A 22,828-nucleotide genomic window follows, 5' to 3' on the forward strand; every position below is an offset into this window, starting at 1 on the left:
TGAATTAGGAGTAAAGAAGTACACTAAAGAGAAATGCAAAGGGGAATAAGCATTTCTTACAAACAGGTCATCCAGTTACCAATACACTTCAAATTAATTTACAGAGTTGTGACAGGACCATGTGATATCAGTGAAAATCAACACAATGGTTAGACATTAACAAAAGATCAATTTGGAAATACTAAGTCAAGCAAGCATGTGAAATTCAGAGTATAAAACAATGCAAGGCCTGGTAGTCAAACAAAGACACTCCTCAGGTGAAGGTATATTTGAAGATGCTGAAAAGAACGATATACATTAGGAGCTGAAAGGTATGCCTCAGAAATCAGTGGACCGGTTCCCTTATTTTATAAATGAGGAAAGTGAACAGACACGAATTGGTGAAGCTCACAGAGCTAGTGCTATTTGCAACTACACATATCTAAAATACAGGGTGATAAATACCCAGAACATATTAAGCCCACTGTTTTAAATAAAACATTTCACTAAGCTCATTGATTTAAACAAAGTATTTCAAGACTGATAGAAGGGGTAGAGGTGAAGTTGTTAATATAGCACAGCAGCATGTTTCACAAATATTTGATAAACACAATCAAGTTTTCATAGTCTTCTGATGCATAGCAAAATGTACTAGCTTTTAAAAATGTGCATCCTTCAGCTTTCTCCTATACTTTTTTTTTTGTCTTATCTTTCATAACTGAGCACTGGCTATTTTTAACCTAAGTATTGTTACATGTATGTACATTTTAATTGCGCATTTTAGGAAGAAACAAAATCCGTGATATTTCAATAACTCAGTGTATTTATAAAATGAAAAATACTCATCAAAATAACTTTTCACTGGGAAAAATAAATAAAACAGACAAATGGATCTACACAAAGTAAAAATTAACTTTGGTAGACTTCAGCATGGTACACAGTCCATATCAAGCACATTTTCCCTTATTCCCCCAGAACTGTTCATCTTCTGACTTTTTAAAATATTTTAAATTGAGATTTTATTGTGCTGACATTTGTTTTTTATTCCACATCATCTTCAGCCAAGCTCTGAGCACTTGCAGTTCTCTGGGAGCTTAGTCAGAAGCATCTGGAACACTGGTGGTGGAAGAGGTTGCTGTAATACTTGCAGTAATCGCTGTGGCCGTCCACACACAGCAACTGCATTTGTCAAATGGTCCACACCCTTCTCCCCTTGGGCTAGTAACTCTTCACCAAGCTGTATTCTTCAAGGAAAAATTTCTGAACAGCTTCAGCATCTTTAAGGTCAGGTGACTTGGAAAGCCCAGCTCTCTCCTGGGCAAGTTTCTGTTTCTTTCTTTGCTCTCGCAGCCTGTTCTTGAAATTGGGGTCACTCCGTCTTTTGCGGTCGAAGTAAATGCAGTACCCAATGAAAAGAGCCCCATATACACCGGTGGCAATGGCGCTGTTCCGACCATTTCCCCCGACTGCCCACGAGGGAGCTACTGGCCGCCAACCCTCAAGGGGAATGGCGCAGCTCAAATCTTTTTAGCCTCATTCTTTATCTTGGTAACCTATATTCTAGATTTTATGTCTATGATTTGATGTGTTGTAATTAGTTCATATCAGTGAGATCATACAAAATTTGTTCTTTTGCTCTGACTTATTCACTTAATGTAACATTCTCAAGGTTTATCCATATTGTTGCATGCTTCAGGACTTCATTCCTTCTTACTGCTGCATAATATTCCATTGTGTGTATGTGCCACATTTTATTTATCCATTCTGCAGTTGATAGACACTTGATTACTTCCGTCTTTTGGCAATTGTGAATAATGACACTATGAACATCAGTGTGCAAATATCTGTTTGAGTCCCTGTTTTCAATTCTTTTGGGTATATATCTAGCCATGGTATTTCTGGGTCATATGGTAATTCTATATTTAGCTTCCTGAGGAACAGCCAAACTCTCCTCCACAGTGGCTGCACCATTTTACATTCCCACCAGCAGTAAATGAGTGTTCCTATTTCTCCGTATCCTCCCCAACATTTTTAATTTTCTGTGTTTTGAGTAGTAGCCATTTTAGTGAGTGTGAAATGGGTTTCATTATGGTTTTGATTTGTATTTCCCTAATAACTAATGTTGAGCATCTTTTTGTATGCTTTTTAGCCATTTGTATATCCTCTTTGGAGAAATGTCTTCAAGTTTTTTGTCCATTTTTAAATCTGGTTGTTTATTGTTGAGTTGTAGGATTTCTTCAAATATTCTGGATATTAAGCCCTTAATGGATATGTGATTTCCAAATATTTTCTCCCATTGAGCAGGTTGTCTTTTCACTTTTGTAATAAAGTCCTTTGATGCACAAAAGTTTTTAATTTGATGAGGTCCCATTCATCTATTTTTTCTTTTGTTGCTTGTATTTTGGGTATAAAGTCTAAGAAAACATTGCTTAACACAAGGTCTTGAAGATAACTCTCTATGTTTTCTTCTAGTGTTTTATCATCCTAGTTCTTGTATTTAGGTCTTTGAGCCTCTTTGAGCTAATTTTTATATAATTGTGAGATAGGGGCCCTCTTTCTTTCTTCTGCATATGGATATCCAGTTCTCCCAGCACCATTTGTTGAAGAGAGTATTCTTTCACAATTGAGTGGAATTGGCAGCCTTGTCAAAAATCAGTTGGCCATAGATGTGAGGGACTATTTCTGAACTCTCAGTTCAGATCCATTGGTCAATATAGCTATCCTTGTGCCAGTACCATGCTGTTTTGATCACTGTAGCTTTGTAATATGCTTTAATGTCAGGAAGTGTGAGCCCCTCAAGATGGTTTTAGCTGTTCGAGGCCCCTTGCCCTTACATATAAACTTGATGACTGGCTTTTCCATTTCTGCAAAGCAGGCTGTTGGAATTTTGATTGGGATTGCTTTGAATCTGTAAATCATTTTGGATAGAAGTGATATCTTGACAATATTTAGTCTTCCAGTCTGTGAGCATGGAATTTCCTTCCATTTATTTAGATTTTTTGTGACCTCTTTTGGCAATGTTTTGTAGTTTTCTGTGTACAAGTCCTTTACATCCTTGTTTAAATTTATTTCAAGATATTTGATTCTTTTAGTTACTATTATAAATGGAATTTTTTCTTGGTTTCCTCCCCAGATTGCTCATTACTAGTGTATAGAAATACTACTGATTTTGCTCTTGTACCCTGCTGCTTTGCTGAATTAGTTTTTTAGCTCTGATAGCTTTGTGGTAGATTTTTCAGGACTTTCTATGTGTAGGATCATGTTATCTGCAAACAGTGAAAGTCTTACTTCTTCCTTTCCAATTTGGGTGCCTTTAGTTTCCTCCCTCTCTCCTTCCCTACTCTCTCTTCCTTCCTTCCTTCCTTCCTTCCTCCCATCCTCCCTCCCTCCCTCCCTTCTTTCCTTTCTCTCCTTCTCTCTTTCTCTATTTTTTGCCTAATTAGTCTGGCTAGAACTTCCAGTACAGTGTTGAATAACAGTGGTGACAGTGGGCATCCTTGTCTTGTTCCTGCTCTCAGAGGGAACACTTTCAGTCTCTGAACATTGAATATGTTAGCTGTGGGCTTTTCATATATGCCCTTTATCACGTTGAGGAAGTTTTCTTCTGTTTTTTTTTTTTTTTTTTTTTTTAAGTGTTAAGTGTTTTTGTCAAGAAGCGGTGCTAGATTTTGTTGAATGTCTTTTCTGTATCAGTTGAGATGATCATGTGGCTTCTTGCCTTTGTTCTGTTAATGTGGTGTATTACATTAATTGTTTTTTTTTTAAATGTTGAACCATACTTGCATACCAAGAATAAATCCCACTTGATCATGGTGCATAATTCTATTAATGTGCTGTTGAATTTGATTTGCTAGTATTTTGTTGAGGATTTTTGCATCTATGTTCATTAGAGAGACCGGTCTGTAATTTTCCTTCCATAGTATCTTTATCTGGCTTTGGTATTAGGGTAATGTTGGCCTCATAGAATGAGTTAGGCAATGTTACCCACTCTTCAATTTTTTTTGGAAATTTTGAGCAGGATTGGTATTAATTCTGGGCATGTTTGGTAGAATTCACCTATAAAGCCATCTGGTCCTGGGCTTTTCTTTGTTGGGAGGTTTTTGATGGCTGATTCAATCTCTTTATTGGTAGTTGGTCTGTTGAGATTTTTATTTCTTCTAGAATCAGTGTAGACGGTTCATGCATTTTTAGGAATTTTTCCTAATTCATCTAGGTTGTGTAATTTGTTGGCATATAGTTGTTTCTAGTATCCTCTCATGATCCTTTTTATTTCTTTGTGGTCAATAGTAACGCCCCCATCCCCCATTTCTGATTTTATTTATTTGCATCGTCTATCTTTTTTTTCTTTATCAGTCTAGCCAAAGGTTTGTAAATTTTATTAATCTTTTCAAAGAATCAAATTTTGGTTTTGTTAATGCTCTATTTTTTTTAATTCTCTATTTCACTTATTTCTGCTCTAATCTTTGTTATCTCTTTCTTTCTGCTTGTTTTGGGTTTCATTTGTGGTTCTTTTTCTAGTTCCTCAAGGTGTATGGCTAGATCTTTGATGTTAGCTCTTTCTTTTTTTAATATAATCATGTAGGAATATAAATTTCCCTCTCAGCACTGCTTTCACTGCTGTTATGTTCTTGTTTTCATTCAAGACTTTAATGATCTCTCTTGTAACTTCTTCTGTGACTCATTGATTATTTAAGTGTGTTATTTAATGTCCATATGTTTTTAAATTTTATGGTTCTTTGCCTGTTATTGATTTCCAGCTTCTTTCTATTGTGGTCAGAGTAGATGATTTGCATAATTCATTCTTTTTTAACTTTTTGAGTCTTGTTTTGTGACCCAACATATGGTCTATCCAGGAGAATGATCCATTTGTACTTGAGAAGAATTTGTATCCTGCTGTTTTGTGGTGTAATGTTCTGTTTATGTCTGTTAGGTCTGGTTCATCTATCATATTATTCAAGTTCTCTGTTTCCTTATTGAGCTTCTGTCTAGATGTTCTATATTGGTGAGACTGGTGTATTGAAGTCTGCAACTATTATTGCAGCAGTATCTATTTCTCCACTCAGTTTCGCCAGTGTTTGCCTCAGGTATTTTGGGGCACTGTGGTTAGGAGCATAAATATTTATGATTGATATTTCTTCTTGGTGGATTGACCCTTTTGGTAATATATTGTGTCCTTTTTAGTCTCTTAAAACAGCTTTTGACTTAAAGGCTCTTTTGTCCAATATTAGCATCACTACCGAGGCTCTTTTTTGGTTAGTATTTGCATGGATTATCCTTTTTCATCCTTTCACTTTCAACCTATTTGTGTCTTTGAGTCTAAGGTGAGTCTCTCAGAAACAACATACAGTTGGCCCATGCTTTTTTTTTTTAATCCCTTCTACCAGTCTGTGTCTTTTGACTGGGGAGTTTAATACATAAACATTCAGCGTTAGCATTGTAAAGGCAGTGCTTACTTCAACTGTTTTGTCCTTTGGTTTTTATATGTCATATCTTTTTTTTTTTTGGTCCCTCTTTTCTTTTATTGCAGCCTCCTTTTCTGTACAGTTGATCTTTTGTGATGTATCTGACTGATCCCTTTCTCATTTCTGTTTCTGTACATTTTTAAAATACTTTCTTTGTGATTACCCTGGGGTTTATTTTATACAACCTACATCTATAACCTACTAATTTGAAAAGATACTAACTCAGCTTCATTAGCAGATATGTTCTCTGCTCCCATACCCCTCCATTTCCCCTCTTTATGTTGTTTTTGTTCCATATTATCTCTTAATATTTTGTGTGTCCATCATTAGGGATTATGCCTTTTTCTTGTTCAATTGTATTCTGACTCTTAAAGGAATTAAAGAGTAGAGTTGTATATTGAGCATGCACTACTTTTCAGTTTTGCATTTACCCTTTTGGTTACCTTTATTGAAGATCTTCATTTCTTCACATTCCTCCAAGCCACTCTCTCCTGTCTTTTCCTTCCAATTGCGACAACTCCTATAGGTAGTTATCGTAGGATAGGTGTGTTTGTGACAGACTCTCTCATTTTCAGTGTATTTGTGAATATTTTAAATTCTCCCTTATTTTAGAAGGACAGTTTTGCTGGGTAAAGAATTTTTGGCTGGCAGCTTTTCTCTTTCAGTACCTTAAATATGTCATACCACTGCCTTCTTGCCTCCATGGTGTCTGATGAGGAATAGATACCTCAGCTTATTGAGGATCCCTTGTATGTGACAAATAGTTTTTCTCTTGCTGCTTTCAGGATTCTCTGTTTATCTTTGGCATTTGACATTCTGGTTAGTATGTGTATCAAAGTAGCTCTATTAGGGTTTATTCTCTTTGGGGTACATTGCCCTTCTTGGACATGTATATTTGCCTTTCAGAAGAGTTGGAAAATCACCAGCCATTATTTCGTCAAATGCTCTTAGAACAGACTGACCATACCTAGGAACCTGAACTGGGAACCAGCAGCCCCAATTGCTTATCAGAGAAAGAACTCTGCACAAAGGTTGCCTAATGTGCGCTCTGTGTCTGTGCTCAGTGGCAGGGCCCCCGCCCTCAGGCACCCTTGGTCCCTGCTCTCAGAGGCGATGTGGGGTGTGCGGAGCCACCATCCATGGACCCTAACCTGGGCAGTTGCCTCCCAGGGCACCGGTCATGGTGGGGTCTCTTCCCCTGCTCTTTGGGCCCTTTGTAAGTGGGTGTTTGCCGAAAGTCTTTGTGGAGCCTGAGCCTGTGTTCCTGGCACTGCGTGTGACACCTGGTTCGACAGCTTGCGGCTGTTTGCTGTTCATTGTTTCCTGATGTTGCTGAACCTTTGCTAGAGCCTGTCTTCTCACAGGGCCAGCCTCGGCATGGGCAGGTCACCTGGGGTGGCCGTGGTTCTAACAAGTCCCTCTTTCAATGTTCCTTTCCTTGGGCCCTCTGTTAAACTCTCTGCCTCCACTGGTTGCCCGCAGATTGCTCTGTTGTTCCCAACAGTACAGCTGGGCCATAAATTGCTCCATGATCCATTCAAATCCAATTAAATTTGGGCCCCTTTCCAGAAGAGCTAAGAGCTAAAAGCACAACCTCCGTTTCCTTCAAAAGGGCCCCTAGGCTTTAACTTGCCCGCACAAGCTCTTCACACGCAGCAGCTCACTTTCAGAGAGCGTTGGTGCACTCTGCTCTCAAATCTGCCTTTCCCCTGGGTGACATCTTTGAGCCTCTCCTTCAGAGCTGGGGCAGGAGACAGTCACTCTAGGAGCAGCAGCCCATCTTGCCTGGGAGAGAGCCTCTGCAGCGTGGAGCTGAGGTCTGTGGAAGGGAAGCCTTGTCCTGCGGCACGCCTGGGAGGGGGCCTCCAGCAGGCAGAGCCAGGAGGTGGAGGTGCGGAGTGCAGGGTGGCTTACGTGTCACACTCTCTCCCTGTTCTCCCTGAGGTTCAGGATAGTTTTGAATGTTTCTTCATTTGCTGTGTGCCCTTGGACAATTTCTAGAGCTTTGAAGTGGTTGTTTTTTTATGGTTTTCACCAGCAGTGGTTGTGTTGCTGGGTCTCAAGTCCGCAGAGCTTCCTGCTGTTCTGGACGCCATCCCTTCCATCACCCCACTCATTCCTCACTGCAGCCCCGCTCTCCAGGTGGGCTGTGGGTGGAGGCAAGCGGTGGAGGGCTGGACACGCCTGGCAGCAGAAGTCATCATGGGCTGAGGAAGTGCGAATTTGGTGTGTGGAGAGACTGTAGGGAAGTTCGGCTTTGAAGGGCGGGGTGGGGGGGGTGGGGGGTGGTGTCCTTATCAAACACCCCCTCCCCTTTCTTCTTTGCGTTTTTTCCCACTGTGGCATCTTGGCTGTCCTGCCTCTCTTCTGCCCCTTACTCCACCTCTCCCCATGTCCAGCTCCTTGCCTCACATCGTTTGTGGAGGTGCCAGGTTTCCCTATGGCTGTGGGCTCTGATTTCTCTCCCACTCATCCCTGCCTTGGTGTCTCTCTACTCCTGCCTGATCTCACAGCTCCTCAGTTCCCCCCGCCCTTCTGTAGGCCCTCCACTCCCCTTTCTTTCATCTCTGATTCTCACTTGTACCCCATCCTTAGGGGCTGCTCCTCCTGTAGTTTTATCTGAGATAGTTTCTGAAATAATAGTGAAGCCTTTTTTAAAGTCAACTGTAGTTAATAAGTTAAATAAGGACTTTAAGCCAAAGATTTAAAACCAGAAGAATGGGAACTACCTAGTTAAGGTCTAGTTAGCAGAGCATTACTCCTGGGGTCAGATGTTGCGGGTTCAAATCCCTTCTCTGCCGTTTCTCAGTCGTGAGAGTTTGTGGAAGAAGTGTAGCTGCTCTGAGCTCCAGTTTTCCCATCTTTGAATAGGGACAATGGTACCTGGCCCACGTTTATCAGGAAAGCGAAACACGGCAGGGTCCATAAAGGCCCCGTCCCCGATGCCCAGTTGCTGCCTAGCTGTGGCACTCCTGTCCCTTTCCTGCTCGCATAGAAGAGCAGAGTTTCTTTTACCCGGACAAGAGGCCAGTTTCCCACTGCTTACCAGCACACTGACCAGCATCCCGTACTTTTCCCAAGTTCAGCTTGAAGGATTTGAATGTTCCCATGGGTCTGAAAGAGTCAAGCGAGGGGATCCATGCCTGGAACATAGCACTTCGGGGGTTCCCCCAGGTTACTGTTCACAAGCCACTTCCATCCAATGCCTGGATTGGCCAGGGCACCAGGGGAGAGGAGCCAGTCCACTCAGAAAACTCCAGAACAGTTCCTTCGTCTAGAGAGTGGGGTCGCCGGCGGAGCCTGCGCTGTTAGCAGGAAGCCAGATGGCCTGTGTCAGGTAGACAGTGGGACAGAATGCCACACGGGGAAGGTCAGGGGTAGGTCTCATCCAGTTACCGAGTGGCTGGGGTGTACTGGCCAGCGTTGTCTGGATTCCAGAAGAAAAGTATCCTGGGTCTGCGGGGTTTGGCTGAGCATCGAGGGATGTGTGGAGATGGCCTAAGTGCACTCATGAGGTACAGGTGACGTCCAGCAAGGCTGCAGCAACAGCGAACAAAACCTCAGACCAAACCTCTGCCTTCTCCAGGCCTCACTCCAGCATCTAAGAGGATATACAGCCAGTTCACCTTCTGCTTCTTTTAACTGTGTGCTTGGAAGTCTGGCAGGTTGCTGGGGGACAGCTGTGGGTGGTGGCCCTGACTCAGCCTCAGCAGCGGCACCTCAGGGTTCCCACCGGCATCCACTGCGAGATGTGGAGAGAAGAGGCAGCATGCTTTTTATTTTCTTGATCGTGTTTTGTCTGCTAGTTAGATTTATATTTTCTCTTTCTCTCTCTTTCTTTGCTTTTCTTTTCCTTTTTTTTTTCTCTTGTTCTCATTTTAAAGGACAGAGGAATGGGAGAACTAGATTCCCAGAGTTATCACAACATAATGCTCAGAATGCCCAATTCGCAACAAAAAATTACAAAACATACAAGGAGATGGGAAACTATGGCCTGGTCACAAGAAAAAGAGAATTTGAGAATAACTATTACGGAGGAAGCTCAGGTTCTAGAATTACTAACCAAAGATTTTAGATCAACTCTCTTGAATGTGATCAATGTACTAAAGGAAAAGATGGAGAAAGAAAAAAAGGAAGTCAGGAAAACAACAAATAAACAAAATGAGAATTCCGGTAATGAGATAGAAATTATAAAGAAGAACCAAATGGAAATTCTGGAGTTGAAAATACAATAACTGAAATGAAAAATCCAGTAGTGGATTTCCACAGCAGGTTGGAGGAGAGGGAAGGAAGGACCAGCGAACTTCAAGATAAGGCAATTGAAATTGCCCAGCTGGAAGATCCGAATGAAAAAAGAGTGAATATAAAAATGGACAGTGCCTGAGAAACCTGTGGGAGGCATGTTTATTTGGCCCAGTGTGTGCACAGTCTCCACACGTGTCCTGTTCTTGAGAGAATGTAGATTGTCTGTTTTGGGGTGCAGGGAGTTCTGTGTGCTCAAATTGCCTGTATATTCTTATGGACTTTTTTGGTATGATTCATTTGCAAATTACCCACATGTTCAGTGATCATCAGAAACACTCATGGAACTCAGTTTTCTCATGGCTTAGGTTTACTGCAGTGAAAAGAAACATGGAAGGGTCAGCACGTGAAAAAGCCGCGGAGTCCGGACCAGCTTCCCCAGGCGTCCTTTGGTTCTCTTTCCAAAATGGGGCTCCGGGGCACACCCCTCTCCCCGGCAAGGAAAATCGCAATCCACCTGCACCGTGTTTCTGCCCAGGGAGCCCCAGCACCCACAGTTTCCACTGGGGGCTAGTCCCAGGCTCCTCTGCCTAGCGCCTCTCAGAATTCCAGACTCCCAGAAGGAAAGCAGCAGTTTAGTGTAAGGCCCACTGTTTGCACATACAGTCCAGGCACAGGGACCGCCTTTAGCAGGTGGGCGCTCTCCTGAAATCCATGTTCCCAGGGCCAGCCTGGCAAGCAGACCTTTCTAAGGACGGCCTCAGGTCCCGAGAGACGAGGTGAAGTTTTCCGTAATGTGTGCGGATTTGCTAATTCTCCTTGCAGCTTTTTTTGTTTTGCATATTTTGAAAATGTGTTATTTGTTCACAAGTTTAGAATTGTAATATCTTCCTGATATAATGAGCTTTAGAAACATGTCATGACTAGTAAATCTTTTTCCCTTAAAGTTCACATTGTCTGATACCAATTTACAGCAGCGTTTTGGTTAGCGCTCGTCTGGTGTATCTTTTTTTTTATCCTTTTCCTCTCCACTTTTCTGTCTCCTTTTGTTTCAGCTGTGTCTTTTGTCAGTAGCATGTAACTAGATTAATTTTTTTTTACTAATCCGGACTGACAATTAGAATTTTTTTATTTGCAACGTATAGACCACTTACAGTCATCAGGTGTTGGCTATACTGAAGTCTTTTGGTAATGGCTTCCCTCTTATATTTTCTGCCTGTTCCCCGGTTTTGCTCTGTCTCTGGTGTGCCTGTGCTTTTCCCCTTCCTTCTGGTCTTATTTGACTGTATTAATTATTTGCTACCTTTCTACTGTTTTCCCTCTAATAGTTTGGAAGTGGTGTGCTCTATTTCTGTTCTCTTGGTATCATAGAAATCTTAAGCTGTGTACTTGACTTATCCTAAACCAGAATTAATGTCTGTGCTCTCCCTCCGAATGAAATGAGGACTTTAAAATGACCATCTCCCCCTAGACCAGTTTGCCATTGTTGTCCTGTGTTCTGATGTCACCATTTTTAACAAGGCATTTTTGTTTCTCCAGTCTTTGCTTGTTTACGTGTAGATCAACTATTTTCTGAGGCTGGGTTCTAGGTTTTGTGTTCACCATCTGGGTGACCTTGGCAAGCCCGTGTCCCAACCAGCCCCTCTCCCCCCAGGGCGTGCTGCAGAGCGCAGGAAGACACAGGTGTCAAAGGAGCTTGGTCAGCTGTCGAGTCCTCACTGGAGGACGGACGCCACTGCTTGTGTTTCATATGTCTCTGGAATTGGGAAAAATAATCACTTTCTGCATTTTGGGTCAGGGGCTTGGCCAGTGCTGACCCTGGGCCTGTTTCTGGAACCACCCAGCCACACCCACTGCTTTATGTGTCCCCTTCCTGCTTTCCTGCCCCCCCTGTGGAGTTGGGCCCCAGGGCCCAGAGGCCTGTGGCATTTACTCGCTGGCTTGTCCCAGCAAAAGGCTGCTGAGCCCTGTTTTAGACGAGTAAATCATTTCTAGAAATGCCATATCTGGCCCTCCCATGCGGTACTTGTCTTTTACCATCCCTTTGGAACTGGAGTTGGTCTTTGCTTTTTATGACCCGTTGCCCAGAGGTTGCTTGAACAGATGGAATGAACCCCTCTAATTCTGGGCGTATGTTTTGTGCAGGCTGCTGGAGGATGGCGACCCCCGCAGAAGGAAGCATGGCTGCCCTGTTGCCAGATCTCCCCAAAGGTCCCCTGCAGGCTTATCGGGCGAGAGCAAGCTTCAGCTGGAAGGAGCTGCTGCTGTTCCTGGAGGGCGAGGACATGCTCCGCTTCAAGGTGAGGGGCCTGTGGCCAGGCGGAGTCGGTCCAGTGGGGCATCCGTGGAACCTGCTACGCCGCGGTCTCGGTCTGCCAGAGCTGCCCTGACCCTGCGGGCTGGCTGAAGCCATGGGAATCGATGTCTCCTGGTTGCAGCCGGAACCCAGATCGATATGTCAGCAAGGCGCTGCTTTTTCCCGGGGTCAGAGGCTCCTGGTGCCGGCGACCCCCATCCCATGGCCAGCTCTGTCTCTCCTCTCTTGCTGCTTCTCTCTTTTGGCTGCTTCTGGTTTCCGGTTTCTCTTGACTCTGTTTCAGTTTCCTGTCTTTGGAAGGCCCCAGTCACATGAGTTAAGTCACCCCGATTCAGTTTGGCCAGACCGTAACTAATAGCAGCTCCAGAGGTCCACTTTACAAATGGGCTCACACCCACAGGAATGGGGTTATGACCTCAACATGGCTTTGTGGGGTTGGGACAGATGGGGCCTTAGAGCTCCCGAGGCCCCTCCAGGGCTCACCTGGTCTGTAAACGGTGTCTGGCCCTGGACTCGCTGGGAGTGGAGCCGGGAGCCCTGCTTCCCTCCTCTTTGTCCCGCAGGGTCGAGCTGGGGGTGGGCCGGCAGTCGGCCTCCAGGGAATTGTCAGGGAGCATGGGGATGAGGATGGGCAGTCTCCCGCCTAAGCCGCGGGCCCTCTCCTCTGTGGCATCCATCCCTGCCCCTGGGTGTCCCAGGCAGTCCAGCGCGTCTGCTGCAGCCAGTGGCCTTGGAGAAACACTGCGTCCATCCGAGCGGCCCAAGCAGCCGTCGGCCACTCCCGCCTCCTGCATTTACAGCACACCATCTTCTCAGCTTTGGAGAGTGACCCTCTCTTTGATCGGTCCTGCGGGGCTGACCTGCCCATGGAGAAGTACCGGGAGCTGAGCTTCCTGCGTTGCAAGCGGGTCTTTGAGTATGACTTCCTCTGCCTGGAGGACATGCTCCAGACGCCGCTGAAGGTCTTGGCGCTCGTCGGCTGCCTGGGGATGTACGACTGGTCACTGTCCAACAAGTACTTTTTACACGCATTCGTGAGTCTGCGGGATGGGGGGACCAAGTGAACGGGCACCTTTAGGCTTGGGGGCTAGGGTGCCCTGATTGCTGTGCCCCAGAGCCAAGCAGAAGTGAAAGAACGTGAACATCCAGGTGCTCACGTACAGAAACAAATCCAGACAGCATGGAGGCTTCAGACAGTTGCCTTTGTTGTCTTCAGTTCTGCTTTCTTTTAAATTTTTTGGGGATTGATTATGCCTTTTGGGAAATGTTTGTTTAAAGAGATTTTTCCTTTTTTTAAATATGGAAAAAGCAGAGAGTAGAATGTTGTAGATCTTGTGATTTTTTTAAGAAGTACATTTTTTTCCAGCTAAACAGGCAAATTTGTGCATATAAGTCCTTGAATTAAATAGATTGCTGTGAGAGCTGAAGTCCCATAAGAAGATGAGCTTCGGAACATTTTTTGCTTTATACAAAAAAAGAAAAGGCAACTGGGATGGGAAGACTGGGTCAGGTGAGAGCAGGGCAGAGGTCTGTCCTCTCCTGGCACACACGCTGGCAGAGAAGAACTGGGGAGGGGTGGGGGGTGGTGGCAGTGCCCTCACCGTGGCCTGTGCTCCTTCTGTCCGTTGCTCAGTGCATGGTGGGCTCACCTGGCTCCTGATGCACTCTTGCCCTCTCCTTTCCCCCACCCTCCTGCCCTGTCTCCCTGCTGCCCTACAGGGTCTCTTGCAGGACACTGCAGTCTGGGGTGATTCTGAAACTGCCGGGGCAGGGAGCCAGGTCCCACCCATTCATACACACTCTGCGCCCCCCCCCGGGTGGTTGTGCATCTGGGGGGCCCTGGGCCTCGGAGCCTGACATTGGGGCCGCTATTTAACCCCCCAGAGCTTTGTCTCCACATCTGTGAAACTCTGTGGTGGCGAGGGACTGGTGGCAGGGGAGGGTGTGGGGGGTGCCGAGTGCACTGTCAGTCATGACTTTGCAGAAACGCAATGCTCTCATTCACTTCCACCTGCTTACGGGATGATGTTTTATTTTCAGACTTTTACATCAGCAATTTACACCTCTGGCACCGAAAGGCATTTCGAGTATATCCAGAAGGCCTTCAGGATGGAGGTGGGTTGAAGTCCATGGTGAGCTGAGAGCTCAGCAACGTCCTGCTGCCAGTTCTCCTTAGGGATTTGGGAAGAGGGGCCCCAGGGGAGGGTGGGTGTCTCTGATTATTGGTGTTCTCAGGCTCCCCATCGAATGGCTTACACAGTCTTGTTTTCCCAAGGGGGGTTTTGGCATTCCTAGCGTTGTGTGGATTTAGTGTTCCCCTCGATGAGGAAGCCTTCCGTCTCTGTCTCCTAACCGGGCACGGCGGTTGCCGTCGTGCTGTCGCAGACTGGCTGGTGTCAGCTCTTGCCCTCCCACGCTGGGCGGGGTCAGGTAGATCGCCAGGTAGCTGAGCAGGTCCTTGGCGATTTGGGGGCTTGACCCGGGGTTAGTTCTTTAAGGGAAGGTGGGTGGAGGTCGCCCTACAGAAGTGCAGCAGGAGCCCGTCGGACCTGGCAGCATTTCTTGCTTCGATACGTAGATTTTCGGATGCTTCGCTCTGACAGAGGTGAGCCACGGGAGCAATGCAAAGGCGATCCGCACGACCGCTCACTACGACCCTGCCAGCCAGGTAGGCGGCCACTCCCGGGGGTCTGGGTGCAGAGCTGACCAGACGGGATGCTCGCGGGGACAAGAAAAGTCGAGCTGAGGGCCCCTGTCTCCAGACGCAGGTGCTGGTACAGTGCCCCTGGCTTCATCACGCTGAGCCATGGGGGCTCGGGAGGAAGGGCTGCGAGGCAAAACCCCTCCCTGGCTTGCTCAGTGGAACACGACAAAGCCCTGATTTTGTAAAATGTGTTTCTTTATGTTCCGGGCCGCCTGGTGGTGCTGGACTTGTGGGCATTTCAAATTCTTGTGCTTTATAAAATAAACGATGTGAAGGAGCCTTCTCCCTGTCCCCCGTCCCCCGTGCTGCCCCTCTGCCTCCCAGCCCCCAGCGGGCTTTTCGGGCAGGCGCCCTGCCTTCCCCTGCCTGGTGCTGCTTGTCCTTTCCGGCTCGCCACATCCCAGAGCCCATGGCCAGGGCTCTCTTAGCATCCTGGGGCACCATAACGAAGTACCACTCACAGGGCTGCTTACCACAGCAGGTGTGGATTCTCTCGCAGTTCTGAAGTTCAGAGTGAGGGTGTCCGCATGGCCGTGCTCCCTCTGGAGTCTGAGCAGGGAGCCCTTCCTCGCCACCCTTTGGTTTCTCTCGTCGCCAGGCACTCCTTGGCATTCCCGGCCAGCAGCTGCAGCACTCCGACCCCTGCTGCCCCGTCACATGGCCTCCCCCGGGTCTGTCTCTTTTCATCTTGCCAGGACCCCGTCCTATTGGACGAGGGCCCCTGGTTGGTCTGGCCTCGTCTTCACCTATTCCACCCACAAAGGCTTAGTTTCCCTGCTGGGCAGAGCTGGGGTGAGGGCCCAGGTCTTTCTGGTTCCATGGCCCCCTCGTCCGCCCTCTTGCCTGCGGTCTCCCTGGTGCGGGAGGTAATGCCCATCTGACTGCAGAAGCAGACAGGAACCACATGGCCCCAGCGTCTGGGCGAAACCTGGGCATCTGAGGAGGAGTTGCCATTTCTAACTGCTTCCCCGTAGCATTCGGTCCTTAAAGGGAGATTGGAGGGCAACCCCAGTTTTGCTCCTGGGTTTCGGGAGGTAAGTCAAGACCAGCTACCTAGAAGCCTCGGAACAGGGCTGCTGGTTACACGTCATCTGGTCAACAGATAGTTGTTGAGCACCTGCTGTGCGCTGGACACTGCTTTTAGAGAGGGGGCATAACACAGTGTACACGACGGATAAGTCTCTGCTCTCGTGGAACTTACGTGCTTGAAGTGGGGACAGATGTAGACAAGGACACATTTGATGGACCATGTGACATGCAGGCCATCAGCAGGGTGAGGACAGAGCATGACAGGGGCACAGGGAATGCTTCAGAGAGGTGACAAACGGAGAGCACAGTGACCTGGAGGAGGCGGCATGTGACGGTTTGTGGCAGAGAGAGCAGTGAGTGCATGGGCCCAGGGGCAGCGAGCCTGGTTACTTGGCATAGAGCAGGTGCCAGGCCAAGGTGGGTGCGCTGCCGTGAGCTCGAGAGTGGGCAGGCGGGCCTGGCCGAGGAGGCCGACCCCACTGATGCTCCCCGAGTATTGCACACCTTCCCCCTCAGCCCCTTTCCTTCAGCAGGGCCCCCCCCGGCACGCCCCTCCCACACTCTCCCCTGGGCAGGCCCGGCAGCCCTGGCCCTGCCTTTGGCTGTTTTCCTCTTGCTCCTCTGCTCCCTCTTCTGACTCCCTCAGCCCCTGCTGTCTCTCTCTCGGGGTCTCCATCCTCTCCTCTTGCAGCCCGGCCCCCCTGTAGCCAGAGGCCACCACGGCCTGTTCATTAACGGATGCACTCCTTCCTTCCGTGCTCCTGAGTGTGCGCCTTGGGGACACGGCCCTGGTGGAGCCTGCAGGTGGGAGCATGAGACTGAGACAGTGTGCACGGCTGCTTGGAAGTCACGGGGGTCGTGTAGGAGTGACAAGGGAGGGGCCCCATGTTCAAATGTGGTCAGGGACGGCCTCCAGGGTAGGTGGTGCGCCATTGTGGGGAGATTTGGGGCGCACTGGCCAGCTGGCAGAACGTTTTCCTCATGTTTTATTGTTTGAAAATACTGGTCATTATTTTCCACAGGAAGGTTCTTGATCTCATGGGACGTGGACATCTGCTCTGTTTAAAAATAGGGGCTGCCTGTGCCAGAGAGGAAATAAAATGATTAATCGATTTGTTTTCCTTACCACAAAGATTTTGAATATTAAAATATTCAATTTATCGATAAGAGAAAAAATTGACACATGTCTCAGCTGCTATTTATAACTTGACCTGTTTTTCTTCTCGTGCAGGAATTTGTCATCCATTCCCCTGATTTCGAAGCTTCCAAATTCTGGGTTGGCAACATGGGGAAGACGGCCACCCATGCAGTGGTGTTTGCCCAGCTGTACACACCCGGGGCGCAGTGCTGGGGGCTGCATTCCTTCCTCGTGCAGGTGGGTGGGCATGGGGGTGGACTGGATCCTGCTGCACCCAGGCCCTTGGGAGGAGATGCTCGGCAACATTCCTGGTGACTGCCCCGGGGAAGGTGCTTCCGGGGGCTAGCGGGTGGAGACCAGGGATGCTGCTGAGCATCCTGCAACAACAGAGGGTTAATCCGGCCCCCAAAACCAGGAGCCCAAGGTTGAGCTGCCTGGGCTGCCCTCGCGGTCCCTGGGGTCATCTGATAGGGAATCTCTGAGCCCTCCCAGTGGCTGCATCAGCGTTGCCTTGGACACTTGTTAGCAGTCTCTGCGTACGGCTGCACCCCTCCGGGATTCTGAGTCACTAGGTCTGAGGAGAATCTGGCTTGGGGGCCTGATGAGGCCTGCCCCTGGGCCTCTGATGGGGGCAGCAGTTGGGGGGCTGGGCCTAACTCTGGCACCAGCCCCCCCACTGGGGCATGTTCCATCCCCCACGGAGACACTGAGCCTGGGGCATCAGAGGCTCGGCCGGCCCCTTTCCATGCAGGCTGACTTGATGCTGAACCCAGGTCCCCCTCACCCCCACCCCACTGCCCCATTCTGGCGTTTTCCTTCTCTAAGACTTCTGGGGCAGGAGGCTTTCAAGGGTGAAATGAATCATCCTGTCCTCAGTTTTCATTTGACCTCTGAACTCAGCAGGTGCACTGAGTTACCTAGACCTCCCTGGGTGCCTCTGGGGTGTAGACTTGTACCTGGAGCGAATGTCTGTGCGGGTTGCCTGGCCTGGAGTCAGCTTCCTCCAGCGTTTCTGATCTTGAGCCTGTAGAGCTGTAAGTTACAAGCTCTGCCGAGCGCCTCGGCCGGAAGTGAGGGCTGCGGACCCCAACCAGCGCGGCCCCTGCCCGCACAGAGCTGCCGTCGCCTGGAGCGGGACTGTTACCGCTTAGTTATTCTGTCCACCACTTAGTGGGGACTGTGCTCCATGCTACAGATTGTTCGCTGATAAAGAAGGGTTGTCACTTCTTGCAGCTTTTAGCATGTCAGGTTGGCAGGTGGGGGATTTTAGATAATGTAAGTCAATTGCTCGTTTCTGAGATAAGCCTAACAACTCTTACTGCTTGAGGTTAATCACTGCTTGTAATGACTACAGTATCATTTATTGCTGGATGAACTGAAAACTTGTATTAGCATTTTTCTTTCTGATTACTTGAAAATCATTCAACTAGTTTTTATGATGTTTGTTTCAAAAGGTTTTAGAAAACTTTCATCTGAGTCTTTACTGAGCCTTATTGAAACAATTTAGAAAAAGGAAAAGAGAGCCCATATTTGGACTTTAGTCTTTTGTTTTAAGTATCTTTTTTATAACAATTCAATAAAGATAGATGGTTGTTTCACTGAAATAAAAAAAAATTAGCAATTCATAGAAATAGCTATATTCCAAATACTACGACCTCTGGACGTCTTTGAAGCAGGGTTTCTCAGTCTTGGCACTGTTGACACGTGGGACAGACGTTTCTTTGTTGTGGGCCATCCTGTGCACTGGGGAACGTCCAGTGCATCCCTGGCCTCATCCCCCTGGATGCCAGTAGCAAGCACCCCCACCTCGCCCAATTGTGACACCCAAAAATGTCTCCAGACGTGGCCAGTGTCCCCCAAAGGGCAGACTGGCCCCTGGGACAGGGCCCTGCCTTTAGAGTCTCCTGGCGTGAAACTCCGTCTCCTCCACAGAAGGCACCTGGAGAGGGAGCCTCAGCTGGCTTTATCTGGGGATAATTATCAGAAACCCATTTTGGGGGAGGTAAGATTTACAAAATAATCTGAGGCCGTTTCTCCCATAGCACACACATGCACAGACGTTCTGTGATTCAGATGCAGTGGAAGGTCTTGTATCTAAAAAAGGGTATGAAATGCTCCCCCTCCCCCAGGCAGCACGTGGTGTCTGCTAAGAGCGAGCCATGGCTCAGTAGTGTTTTTTTTTTCTTTTTTTAAACATGTTCATTTTGATTTTCCCAATTGCCGTTTGTTGTCTGCTGTGGCTTTCTGCAGATCCGGGACCCGAAGAACCTCCTCCCCATGCCTGGTGTGATGGTCGGTGACATGGGGAAGAAACTGGGGCAGAACGGGCTGGACAATGGGTGAGTGAGCCGCTGGCCCGGAGGTGGCCCCGTGGCCCTCTGTGCTGAGAACGGATTCCTGGCATGCCCGCCATGGGCGTGGGGCCTCACCTCTGGTCTCATTGCTGCCCCCTACCCTCCTCGACTCCCCGGGGTCAGGTGGAGCGTGACAGCAGCCCACGCCCACTCCCCTCTGCACTGCTGCCGGCAGCTCCCACCTGGGCTCCCAGCTCAGGAGGCAGAACTGCGTTGGCGCCCTGGGTAAAAGGAACTTCGCCTGGCGTCTTGCAGATGAGGTCCGGGGGGTTGGTCCTCAGAGCGGGAGTGCTGAGCTGTGAGCCCGGGCTGCCTCTGTGAGAGGCCCAGCCCAGTGCCCCGAGTCCCCAGGAGCCGAGCAGGCAGCACATGCTGGGGGCCTGCAGGCCCATATCCGCAGCAGCTGCTTCTGGCCTTGCCTTCCTCTTTAATTATCAGTGTCACATGCCTTGGAAGAGAGAGTTCTGTGTGTTTGTTTCACTGGTTGTTCTAGTTTGCTAATGCTGCAGAATGCAAAACACCAGAGATGGATTGGCTTCTATAAAAAGGGGGTTTATTTGGCTACACAGTTACAGTCTTAAGGCCATAAAGCATCCAAGGTAACACATCAGTAATCGGGGACCCTCACTGGAGGATGGCCAATGGTGTCCGGAAAACCTCTGTTAGCTGGGAAGCCACGTGGCTGGCGTCTGCTCTAAAGTTCTGGTTTCAAAATGGCTTTCTCCCAGGACGTTCCTCTATTAAGCTTGCTCCTCTTCAAAATGTCACTCACAGCTGCACTGAGTTCCTTCTCTTTGAGTCAGCTCATTTATATGGCTCCACTGATCAAGGCCCACCCTGAATGGGTGGGGCCACGCCTCCATGGAAATATCTCATCAGTTATCATCTACAGTTGGGTGGGGTGCATCTCCATGCAAACAACCTACTCCAAACGTTCCAACTTAATCCCCACTATTATGTCTGCCTCACAAGATTACATCAAAGAATATGGCTTTTTCTGTGGGACATAATACATTCAAACCGGCACACTGGTCCACAAATGTCTCTTTAGGAGCTTGCTCTACAGCAGGAATTGCACCTAGACATGAGATAGGGTTTGATGCGTGAGACAGTGTGGTATGGGCTCCGATGGGCCTACAGACCCTGCAGAAGTGAGGCCTGGTGGAGACCTGTGTGGTTAGTAGGGCATGGCCAGATGATGGGGGTGGGGGGTGTTCCACGTCAAGGAACTGCAGGGCGTAGGCTCCGGTGCTGGGGAGAGTATGAGGCCTAGCAGAGTGCTGGGGGAGCGGGGGAGATGGGGGCGGGGGCAGGATTAGCAAGAGCTAGGTCATGGAGGCTTCTAGGGCCTGGTGTCAACAGCCTGGGCTTTGCAATCTGACGGATTTGGATTTGAATCTTGATCAGTCCCTTCTTCTCTTCGTTGTCTTGAATGAGCTCCTTGGCCTATTCCCTTATCTGTAACATGGGTCTGGGGTGGTCCTGCCCGAACGGGCCAAGGGTGTGGTCTTCCTGGCCATTTGTCCATGACTCAGCTGCACTGTCTCCAGGAAATCCCAGCTCAGCAGGGTTTAGGCCCCCCAAACCCACGGGGGCAAAAACAGGGGTGCTCCTCAGTCTTTACATCTTGCAGCAAGTCTCAAGAAGGTTGATGTGCTTGTTGCTTTGTAATATGGCTGCTGGCAAGCAGAGGAAGCTCAGTCTCGACAGTTTGCACTAACTGGTTACCCTCATCCACTCGTCTTGGATATGAAGGAGGAGGCAGGTCATCTCCAGAGAGAGATGCTGTGACCAGGGGGTTTCCAAGGACTGACCATGGAGAAATTCCCTTTATCTGTCCCTCCCAAGGAATCAGGTCTCAGCTTGGAGCTTCAAAACAGGTTGAGGCCCCAGATTGTACCAAAGAGAGCAGGGGAACCTTTGATTTTTTTACGCTGTGTTAGCTTGAGAGAAAACTAAAAGAATGTTGTTAAAAATCAAGACAACACACACACCCTTCTAACTAATAGTGATCTCGTAGAATTATCAACTTTTCACTTGCTTCTTATAAAAAGAACCTGCTGATTAATATTGGAGCTTGGCAGGGAAAAGAATGCCTCCTGACTCGGGGCCGTCAGATCCCTGAAAGCACTTACTGTGGGTGTGCGGGCAGCCCCTGCATGGCATGGACTAAGGCTCACCGTTGTGGCCCTGCATCCCGGGGGCCCTGGGGACGCAGTGCAGTGTTCTCCGCAGGGAGCAGTGCTGACAGAAAGCGTGCTGGCTCCAGGTGAGAGCACAGCAGCGAGGGGTGGTGCAGGCCGAGGAGGTGAAGCTGCTGTGCTGTCCTGCTCTTGACTTTGAGATTGAAAACCCTTTTATTAGGTCCATGTGTTTCAGCAAGGGGCTGAAAAGCATATTTGCTCTTACTCTACCTAGCCAAGGGGGTCTCAGTCACTTGCTGGGGGTAGATTGCCCACCAGCTCAGAACAGATGCTGCCACCCAGGACAAGTGATCTACTCAGAACAAATGATACTGCTGGGAACAAATGATGCCCCTCAAAACAAGTGATGCCACTCGGTACAAATGATAGTGCTAACAACAAATCCTGCCTCTCAGAACAAGTGATGCCACCGAGAACTAATGATACTGCTCAGAACAACTGATGCTGCTTGGAACAAGTAATACTGCTCAGAACAAATCCTGCCCCTCGGAACAAATGCTGCTCAGAACGAAGGCTGCATGAAATGTGGGCAAAGGCCCTGTCTTCACCGTTTATTTGATTTTACACCCAGCGAGTGAGACTCCTTGACATCATCCTGGAGCGTCACAGGAGAGCCCTGCATTTGCCCCCCACCGTCAATAACCATGTCTAGAGCTTGTGCACAGGTGTGTGGCTGTGATGGCCTCCCGGGGAGCAGGAAGTAAACACAGCACCCCGGCCTGGGCGGGCTCCTCCGGGACTCAGACGCAGCCTGCGATGGGGCCAGTGAGGACACCCGCTAAGCAGCGACAGAGCAGCTCCCTCCACACTCGTGTCCGGGTGCCCTAGGGCCCTCGGCAGTTCCCCTCCTCACCCTCCATGGCAGGTGACAGCAGGGAGGCTGGGCCCAAAGAGGAGGCAGCCACACCGGGTCTCCTGAGGCTCTGGAGGCCGGGAGCATGGCCTGGTGTGCCCTGATGGTGCTGGGGCTGGGAGGGACCAGCGCTGAGGTTCGGGACAGTGAGGTCCCCTCTGGGGACGTGCCTCGCCTGGCCCTGACCGTCCCCTCTCTGCTGGTCCTGGGCCTCTGCCCCCCACTCCCCTCGTCCTGCTGGTCCTCGGTCGTCCCCACTCGCCAGGCCCCGGCCTCGCCGTCCCCTCCCAGCAGAGGGCGCACCCGTTCTGCTGATCCGTGATAGTTTTGAAGAACATCCTAAAATCCTGCTCAAACTCTACACTCAAACTCTGCCTGGGTTTTCCATCTAATTCAAATATTGGAGCTATAATTCTGTGAATTTTTTTTTAAATTTTTTATTTTACCAATTTCAAGATCATTTAGTTTGAAAAAAGTGTTATCAATCTGTAGGTTAGATTTGGTCGCTTCACAAGAATTTCCAAGTATTTGGGATAGTTGTCTGCT

The 22,828-nt window shown here is 48.5% G+C and overlaps 1 protein-coding gene and 1 pseudogene across 6 annotated transcripts in view; one reads left to right on the top strand and one right to left on the bottom strand.

Moving 5' to 3' along the window:
* Positions 1-22,828, top strand: part of ACOX3 (acyl-CoA oxidase 3, pristanoyl) — a 102,234-nt gene that overhangs the window by 32,199 nt on the left and 47,207 nt on the right. For 3 of the 6 annotated variants that reach the window (XM_037829314.1, XM_037829313.1, XM_037829316.1), the window contains exons 2-7: positions 11,829-11,983; positions 12,801-13,034; positions 14,041-14,115; positions 14,579-14,668; positions 16,965-17,108; positions 19,122-19,210. In XM_037829314.1, coding sequence (XP_037685242.1) covers positions 11,840-11,983; positions 12,801-13,034; positions 14,041-14,115; positions 14,579-14,668; positions 16,965-17,108; positions 19,122-19,210 — 776 coding nt within the window. In that variant the 5' untranslated portion in view covers positions 11,829-11,839. Of the gene's footprint in view, positions 1-11,828; positions 11,984-12,800; positions 13,035-13,366; positions 13,511-14,040; positions 14,116-14,578; positions 14,669-16,964; positions 17,109-19,121; positions 19,211-22,828 lie in introns of those variants that run through there. The other 3 variants (XM_037829315.1, XM_037829317.1, XM_037829318.1) reach the window with 3 other exon arrangements.
* On the bottom strand, positions 1,021-8,505 carry LOC119530188 (annotated as a pseudogene).

Source organism: Choloepus didactylus, chromosome 3 (genome assembly GCF_015220235.1).
Source record: "Choloepus didactylus isolate mChoDid1 chromosome 3, mChoDid1.pri, whole genome shotgun sequence".
NCBI lineage: Eukaryota > Metazoa > Chordata > Mammalia > Pilosa > Megalonychidae > Choloepus > Choloepus didactylus.